General features: G+C 37.4%; 1 protein-coding gene across 1 annotated transcript; it reads right to left on the minus strand.

Annotated features, from left to right (window-relative positions):
• Positions 1–326: 326 nt before the first annotated feature.
• Positions 327–5,054, minus strand: arf6a (ADP-ribosylation factor 6a). The gene is made up of 2 exons (XM_042503206.1): positions 4,944–5,054; positions 327–4,816 (listed from the first exon to the last, which is right to left on the minus strand). The coding sequence occupies exon 2, from the start codon at positions 4,198–4,200 to the stop codon at positions 3,673–3,675; it is 528 nt and encodes a 175-aa protein (XP_042359140.1). The 5' UTR covers positions 4,201–4,816; positions 4,944–5,054; the 3' UTR covers positions 327–3,672.
• Positions 5,055–9,639: the final 4,585 nt, after the last annotated feature.

Below are 9,639 nucleotides of genomic sequence, written 5' to 3' on the forward strand. Positions count from 1 at the left end.
TGTTGTATTCCCATCAATGCTGATTGGAGCTGGAGGCATTAAAAACAGTGCAACAGTGCGGGATGCACTGCAAAAACTGGGCGACAGACGCTCACCGACAGCCCAACAGTGACCAATGGTCGATTGACAACTTTGTGTGTCTGGGCCTTAACGTGCATAGATACATCTCATTAAAAAAGGATTGTTGTGGAACTCAAAATGTTAATGATAATGCACAGTCTATTCACATCGGAATGAGTAGGGCTGTCAATCGCTTTAAATATTTAATTGCAATTAATGGTATGACGGTCCATAGTTATTATCAACAACGGAGTGGACAAATATGCTTGCTTTATACTAATTTATGTTTATTATTATTGCAACAATACAAAACAATACCCAGAATACTCTCAGGAACAAGTTACTGCATGCACAAAAAATATGCTGAAAGCATACTATGGCAAACTTAAACTCAACTAGCAACAACATTGCTGTTGAAAGTTTGTCGCTTGTAGACTTGTCCAGGCGTCTCCCTTGCAAAGTATCCAGCGTGGTCTGTCTGTGGCGAGGAGGAGGAGGACTGTGTGCATCAGCTGTGTGTTTGGCCAGCAGAAACTCGACATACTCTGGTGGTAACTCACGTCACATCGACAGTAAATGCAAATAACTTTGATCGTGTTAAGAGAACCATCTGGCTGGGCTTTACAGCTGAACTTGTCATTGGAAAAAAAACCAAACCCTTTCTTTATCCATTTCTGTGTGCGGAGGTTTGTTTCTGCTGCTATTAGCAGTGTTACTGCTGCATCGCTTTCTGATTTCCCAAACTACGGGGTGGGTCATGATTACAGAACGTACGTGCGTTAATTGCGTGTCAAAATTCGAGCAGTATTGACTTTGACAGCCCTAATAATTAGTATTTTTAACTGTAAGATAATGAACCAAAGTATATCAATATGTAATTCCTCAACTCTCATGAGACATATTTTTCATTAGCTTATATACTTCAACAGCATAATCAAATTTCTGAAATTCAGTTGCCGTTGGTGTGACACCGTAAGATTCCCATCTGGCCACCCCTACGAAAAGGTTTTGGGGGCATCACTGCTGATCTCAAGTCTGCCCCTTCTGGCAACTGACGAGGTAAAACGGCAGGCTGGCAGAGCCCTTTTTCGTGAGGCTGACTGTCACCCTAACCTCAGCAGTTACACAATCATGAGGTAAGACGCTGCTGTCTTCAAGTTCTCAGTGACCCAGATTCACTCTCCTCATGAACAAGTTCTCATCAGACTGTTGCATTTTTTTGTTGTCACGACATGATGAGAAATTTGAGAAATGTGTATTTCCTGTAACTTTTAACAGCACCCTTGTCGAAGGTTATCCATTACCAAGAAAGCAGAGTGTCCTTTTAGCTTGGCGTCTTTTACCAGCCCATGGTTCAAGATCTGGACTCCACGTTATACCTCTTTAATTTGCCTCCTTTGTTTGAAAATGTCAAAAGCCATGTGAGGAATCAGCTCCCCGATGGACAAAGTGATACTTTAAGACCTGCAGCAAAGCGCGGATTTACCTGACAGTCACTTCTCTGAAACTAGAGATCTCATCACTTATTCACAGCCGGCGTGACTCACACATGCACAGTACAGAGAGCAAACAGGCCGAGGCTCACCTCGCTCACCTCGTCCTTCTTTCAAACTTTCTAACGGCCCTTTAAATCTCACTTCCTCCTTGGCGTGTTCAGAAGTGAAATATTACTTTTCTAACGGTCGCAGATTGAAAAGGCGTCACTTCCGTACTGATCTGGATATATTTTTTTATTATTTCATCAGCATAGCAAAAAAGGGAACAAAAAAAAAACAGAGTATTAACAGAGTTTGTGTGTTTCTGCAGGACCTAAAGTCATGATGATGAATAAAAAAAAATAATCTAAAAGAGGAGAGTTGCAGTCTCTGAAGCACCTATGCTGGAGGGTGTGGTGGGGGGTTGGGAGTTTCGTAAACACTTGCTGGGGTCCAAAAGTCAGTCAATCTAAATGTGCACAGCCAGCTAGTTGGTAGCCACCCCCCCCCCCCCCTTCTCCCAAAGTGCAAACTCAGCAGTTGAGAATACCGTCTGCCGTGGTCTTGATTTGGGGGCACCTGTAACCCGGGTCCCTCCTAACTAAGGCAGCTGAAACTACAAATACTCAGCAGTAATAATGGAAGCTCTGGGAGAAACAACAGAGGCAGTAATAACTGATGGTAACAGCTTCAGACCCTGAAACAACAAAAATATATATCCATATCACAGTGTGTGTGTGTGTGAAGATCCGGCGTCCACAGTGTCTTTTCAAACAATGGAAATAATCACGTTTCCTCGATCATCCCAGTACAATCAATTATTTTTTTGTGTTTGTGAAAGGTCCTAACATATTCAGAGTACACATTCTTACAAATTACACAAGGCAGTTTGAGCCATGATATGCTGATGTAGGCAATGGTTTCTGGACTTTTCCCATCCTTTGGATATGTAGCTGATGACAATACTGAATGAGAGTCAAGCGGGGGTAAAAGTAGAAGTCCCAAAATCCCCTAAAAGAAATTATATTTTTTAAAAAAGAAAGGAAAAGAGCTCAAAAGTAAGCGTAATGTATATTTCAACTGATTATACAGAATGTGAACCAAAGCAAATATGGAAGCAAATAAAAGACTTAAATATTGGAATTTAACAGCCGCTGAATTTATCGTATTGAATTATGTTTTACTGTGAAAACCATGTATCTTTAAATTCGTTTGTTCTGAATTCACCTCTTTGGAATTCAAATCCGACATGTCTTGATTTGCAATTCATTCATGTTTTTTACCCCAATGGTTTCAAATTCAGAATTTTCCAAAGAAATTAAAAAAAAAAGATAATTGAGGCTGCTCAAATTTGATTGGTCAAAGAAATTCAAGAATTAGAATTTAAAAGAAAACAAAAGAAAATTCAAATTTGAAAAAATTGAAATCTCAAAAAAAAATTGAGATTGCTCAAATTTGGTCAAATTTAAGCCCCAGAATTTAAGTGTCACAATTTCCACAAAGAAAAAAAAGAAAAGGAAAAAAGACTGAGGTTAATGGAATTTGATTGGTCCAATTCAGATCTAAAAATTCAAGTTGAAAAAATTCCCATAGCAACATGCCTGCTTCCTTGGACAGGATAGGCAATCACGCTTTAATGTTCCTACCAATCGAATACGATTTTTTTTCCCAATTTGCGTTTTTAAATATGAATTAGACTGTTCAAATTTGAGTGATCTGAATCAATTTTGTTCAAATTGTAACACTTGAATTTTTGAATTGGAATCAAATGTAGCTTTTGAAACAGCAAATCAAGAAATGTCAAAAAAAAAAAACCTTCAGGTGGCTTTCAGGGTAAAATACGTTGGTGTTAAAATTTCATCACTAAGTATTCAGTGGCTGTTAAAAACAAAATATTCTTGTCACCTATTCGCTTCCACTGAAAACTACAAAAAAAGAACGTCAGCCAAAAGAAAAATAAATTGTCTTTGTTTAAATGAAATCTGGAGTTATAATGAAGAAATAAAACAAAATATAATTGCTACTCTCTTTGACATATACTCGGCAGAGAGGTCATGGTATTAATTGCTTCAGATTGCATTTTTTTTTCATTCTCAGCTACTTTTTTGTCGCCTCCAAGTGTCCGAGCTGGTGAACATTAAGATTTGTAATTTGAGGTAAGCCAGGTAAGGCCCTCGAAAAGTCCATCCCCCGACGTCGCACACGAGGGCTGAACGTACCAATTCCTATCTCTGATCCGCGTCAGGCCCAGCTTCTCCTGGATCTCGTGGGGTTTCATGGCGTCCTGGATGTCTTGTTTGTTGGCGAAGACCAGGATGATGGCGTCCCTCATCTCCCGGTCGTTGATGATCCGGTGGAGCTCCTGCTTGGCCTCGTCGATCCTGTCCCTGTCGGCACAGTCCACCACGAAAATGAGGCCCTGGGTGCCCGTGTAGTAATGTCTCCAAAGCGGACGGATCTTGTCCTGCCCCCCCACGTCCCACACGTTGAACTTGACATTCTTATAGGTGACTGTCTCCACGTTGAAGCCGACGGTGGGGATGGTGGTGACCGACTGTCCCAGCTTGAGCTTGTACAGGATGGTGGTTTTCCCAGCAGCATCCAGTCCAAGCATCAGTATTCTCATCTCCTTGTTGCCAAAGATCTTTGACAGCATTTTCCCCATCTTGTTTGCATAAAGACTTTTCGTATGAGTGAAAAGTTGGTGTTTTTTTTACAGTGTCAGTGTGTGCTGGAGGGCCCTCCACGTGATGGCAGCTTTGGGTCAGTATTCAAAATAAGAAAAGGCGGCGACTTTCAATTAGCTGATGATGTGACCTGAGCGGGCGATCTTTCAATGGGAGCAGAGTGTGTGTAGCCCTCGCAGAATTGGGTGTGGATGTATTTTCATGATCCACTGCCCTCCAATGTAAGACGAAAATATTACATCCCCTTGTTTTAAACTAGACTTCCTTCAAAATCCATATTTCAAATCTTTTTTTAAAAAGAAGATCCCCTCAGTTGAGCTGGATTTTGATTTTTTATTATTATTATTATTTTGATTTTTTAAAAAGCTTACTATAAATTAGGCCCTGTCCAAGCCCGGGGTTTCCACTTCCTCCTTGGCTGCCGGCTGTCCACACTTGCCCTTATCCACTTCCAGTCGATGGATTTCAAAGCTCAGTGTTTTTCTTCTCCAAAAATCCCCCAAAATGTGAGCTCTCCGGTCCGTTTCTGCACCGGGACATCCAGAGGAAGAGCGCTCAAAAGGTCATTGATTCATCCGACTTTCTTCTCTTCCCCTTGTGACACAAGAGAGAAGAAGGGAGGGGTGTTAGTACAGAGGACAACTTTGGAGCCGAAAAAATATTCTCTGTGCGCGCGGAAAAGCAAAACAAAAACACACAACACAGAGAGCGGGATTCATACCTGCGTCTGCGGCGATCCTCCCCCAGTCCCCGGGCCGTTTCTCCCCTCTCTTGCCGCTCTCTGGCTCTCTTCCTCCCTCTCTCCCTCTCTCCTCTCTCTCCAGCCGTTCAGTCACAGCGGTGGCGGTGCTGTGTTACCGGAAAAGGTGCGGACCCAGATCAGCCGCTACTTCCTCTACACTGCTCACACACACCACTGCTGCGTTCACGGACTCCTCAGGAGCTCCGACATCTGAGGACGCAGAAAAAAACATCCGATTATATGAAGACTGGAGTGTTTTTTTCTCTCCATACTTCAATTATCTGTTTTAATTTATCTATTTTTGCTTATCGCACTATTTCTATGATAATGCTGTTTAATAACAACAATGATAATAATTAATTATAATAATAAATATAATAATAATTAATAGTAGTAGTAATAGTAATTGTTGTTGCAGTAGCCGTAGCGTTAGAAGTAGCCTAATAGTTGTTGTAGTAATAGTAGTAGTGGTAGAAGTAGCACTAGATGTATTAGGCGTAGTCATCGTCGTCATAGTAGTCGTAGTGGTAATGATCATAGTAGTAGCTGTAGTAGTCTTAGTTGTTGTAGTAGTTGTAGTTGCAGAAGTAGTAGTAGTCGTACTTGTGGTAGTTGCAGAAGTAGTAGTAGTAGTAGTGGTAGTGGTAGTAGTCTTAGTCGTAGTAATAGGTGTTGTAGTTGTAATTGTAGTAGTAGTAGTGGTAGTGGTAGTAGTCATAGTCGTAGTAATAGTTGTAGTTGTAATAGAAGTAGTAGTAGAAGAAGTAGTAGTTGTGATCATAATAGTAGTAGAAGTAGTAGTTTTGGTAGTTGTCATAGTAGTAATAGTAGTAGAAGAAGAAGTAGTAGTCATGGTCCTAGTAGTAGTAGAAGTAGTAGTTTTGGTAGTTGTCATAGTAGTAGTTGTAGATTGTGTTAGTTGTAGTAGTCATAGTTTTAATACTGGTCGTAGTGGTAAAAGTCATAGTAATTGTTGTAGTTGTAGTCTCAGTCTTAATAGTTTCAGTAGTCTTAATTGTAGTAGTAATAGAAATAGTAGTTGTAGTCGTCATGGTACTACTAGTAGTAGTAGTAGTTGTAGTAGATATTAAATATAAGAAGTAGCTAACAGTAAGGTAGAAAATATAAAACTAGCTATGTATAAATATTTATATTTCTACCACTGTCTATAATAGCTGCAACTACAAAATATTTTCATTGTCAGTTAATCTGTTGATTATTTTCTCGATTGATTGATTGATTTTACGTCAGGGCCAGTTGCACACCATTTCACAACGTTTTAAGGAAACATGTTATTCAACCTGGAAACTGTAGTAAAAAGGTGTACACTATTTTAATATTGAACCTGCCCCAGGAGTACACCCCTACACGACTGCAGCAAGGTGACAAGTTAAACCACTGCACTAAGATTTTAGCTCCCTTTTAAGTGCAATTTGAAGATGTTTACAATTGTGAAAACTTCTTGTCCACAAATGTGAAAATAAAATACATAAAAGATATTCCCTAATTCCCTAACATAAAATCATAGAATAAAAATTCTGTTGTAGATAAATAAAATGAGGTTGGACTCACACATTAGTAGAACATTAGTAGAAGTACTGACTGATCTGACCCTGTAAATGACTCCTACTAACATGTTAGTTGGCTAATAATCACATTATTTATTAATGATTTAAGGCACCAAAGACCAAATTATTAATTGGCAGCTTTTTTTTGTGACCAAATTATATTTTATTTATTTTCAACACAGCTTGCAGGTATAAATCAAACAATAATAGCTGTCAATACAACAGACATAAATATCAATAATAACAATTGAATACATATTTGACAGCCCCTTAACAAATAGAATAAATAAATAACTTCATGTATCATATAATACAGCCCTACTGCTATGACATAGACAACAACAGATACAGATACAAACATGCACATTTTATACATATATATACACATACACACACATATATATATATATATATATATATATATATATATATTTGTTGGCATACTTAATTCTGCATTCAAATGCGAATGATTTAATCTCTTATTACAGCATAATTGATTAGGCTGCTCTAAATGTCTAAAATCTAGGATTTGTGCAACACACTGTGGCCAAAAAAAATTCACTCTTAACTTGAATAATAAAATCTCTGACTGTCCCTGAAGGCAGCATACGCCATTTCGCATGCGCGCTCCGCAGACACTGAAGGCGCAGACCGGCCCATTAGCTCGTGTTGACGCCATTTGAGCTTTCATTAAGTATTAAATCGCCTCTAACATTACGTCAGCCTCAAAAATCACACCCAGTCCTCTGCATGTGGAACAGATCCGAGGGTTTAGTGAGTCCTGATGAGCCACGAGGGGGTTTACAGCCGGGTCTTTCCGACATGATCATTCATTCAAAACGGTTCCCGTATGATCAGTCTGTGACGTGGAGGCTGTGAGTGAAAAGGGCGGGGGAACTACGGAGAAACACACTGAGGGAACCAGCCTATTACCTGACAGCTAATGATTAAAACTGACTTTAATCACTATTAACAAAACATGGCCGTACACTGTGATTACTGAGGAAGCGTGTCATGCAGGAAATGGATATTATAAGAGCAATTACTAAAGTTATACAGATTTTAGTTATTTTATTATGATAAATATAAATAAAATTAGCTTATAGGGTTGTTTTTTTGCACCAAATAAATGGAACAAGTTACAGGAGGTATTGAAATTACTTAGGTATATGTCTGTAGTGTATGCTGGATAATACAGTTTCTGTACAGTGCTCCTGCTTTGGTTAATTCAGTCACAATCTGGTTTTATTGCCAAGCATATTTACATATATATAAGGAATTTGACTTGGTGTTTTGGTGCAAAACAATTGATATAACAGATGAATAAAAATAGCAAATTTAAATATATTAAGACGTAAGATGAAAAATATAGAAATGATATAAAAATATAAAATGAAATAATCGAATAGGCCTAAAGAGAACATAAAAGGTGCGATGGAGGGATTGTACAGTTGTGCAGAAGTTGGAGTTACAATGCAAATATCTTCAGTCTATATAAATGAACCTACAGTGTGCAGAGAAAGTACAGTCCAGTGTGCATTAATGTAACGCATAAGTGTTAATTATTAATAAATAAATTGTTAATAGTTTTTATTGTCATAATTTCTGTCTTTTCCTCTGTTGTGCTGTTTTTTTTTTGTTTGTTGTTTTTTACTGGTTGCAGATTTGTTTGCTATTTTAATCCGTTTCATCCTTTTTATTGATCTTATTGAAATTTGTGACTTTTGACATTGCTGCTAATTGTTTGTTTTTGATGAATTTATCGCTGTCATATGTTGTAAAAGAGCTTAATGCTCAGTCAATTTTTCCTGTAATTTTTAAATACGTAAATACACATTTGAATTTAAATGATATTTATTTTTCAGAGTAGGAGGCAGAGAGGTAATACCTTACCTATTATAAATGGTCTGAGTTTGAACATTTAAAAAAAAAAACCTCTCATACCACCACCACTCACTTATGGGTTTGAGAGGCATGACTTTTTTTATTCTTAATGATATAAATATATATAAAAAATATGTATATTAAAAAAGAATAAAATACAACCATTTAAAGTTGAATGTCCCTCACATAAGCAACATTAAAAATCACAACTCCCTCCCCCATGCTCAAAACATTTTTGTAGTGCATTACCCATGTTCCTCCAGCCCCTCCCTTCTCATAAATAATGATCAGTCCCTAAAAGGAGTACCTGGTATTACTGGGATATTGCATAGGAATTGTTCTGATGTTGAAGTGTTCATCAACTCGTTGTGTATTGGTTGACATATATGCCAACAGAAATAACGTTTTATGGGCTAATATATCAGCCCTTCTACCTGTCATAATCAACTTTACATGTAAATGATGTTTTAGTCTACATCAGCGCTCCAAAAAATAGGCCCATTGAAATGATTACTTTGATTTGAGTTGCAAAAAACATGTTACTCATCATTAGGCCTATTACAATTTGAGTGTAATTCTAATGCCGACAATGTTAAAGCAATACTTTGCACACAAAATTACTTTGTACTTCAATTAATCATGTTGCGTAACCTAAAATTCACAATGAAAAATGTTTTTCTCACATGCCTGCATGGAAAACAGTGAACAGTTGTTTTTTAATTGATTGTGGACCATATTTAATAAAAAATATGGAAAAGGAAAATATGTGTGTTTGGGAAGTAGGCCTACTGAGGATTAAAAATGTATTTAATTTTAATTTTATTATTATCATTATTTTAAGTGACAAACCAAACATATACAAAACATCATGTGAAAGGAACAGCATGGGTAAATTTAAACAAACAAACAAACAAACAAACAGTATTTCTTAAGGTTTAGGTAAAAATGCAGTATCGAAATAACTAAAAATATGATACAGATGATAAAATAAATAGGTTAATGAATAGATGTAAAGCAAGAAACTAAGCAAAATAACAAGAAAAATAAACAGATGTACAAATATAAAAAATACACAGTACACTCAGAGGATTCGGAGAAGAAAGTGTCATAATTTTCCAAAAACTTGACTCTTTTATTGCTATGAATTTAGTTGAGTGATTTAAGAGCATCTGTCAGTTCCAGCATGTAAGATACAAACTTCAGAGTTGACTTGAAAAATTCCC

Source organism: Plectropomus leopardus, chromosome 16 (assembly GCF_008729295.1).
Source record: "Plectropomus leopardus isolate mb chromosome 16, YSFRI_Pleo_2.0, whole genome shotgun sequence".
NCBI classification, from domain to species: domain Eukaryota; kingdom Metazoa; phylum Chordata; class Actinopteri; order Perciformes; family Serranidae; genus Plectropomus; species Plectropomus leopardus.

Bases quoted from the DNA above. Each gene is read 5' to 3' on its own strand.
- arf6a (XM_042503206.1), bottom strand. From the start codon at position 4,200: ATGGGGAAAATGCTGTCAAAGATCTTTGGCAACAAGGAGATGAGAATA.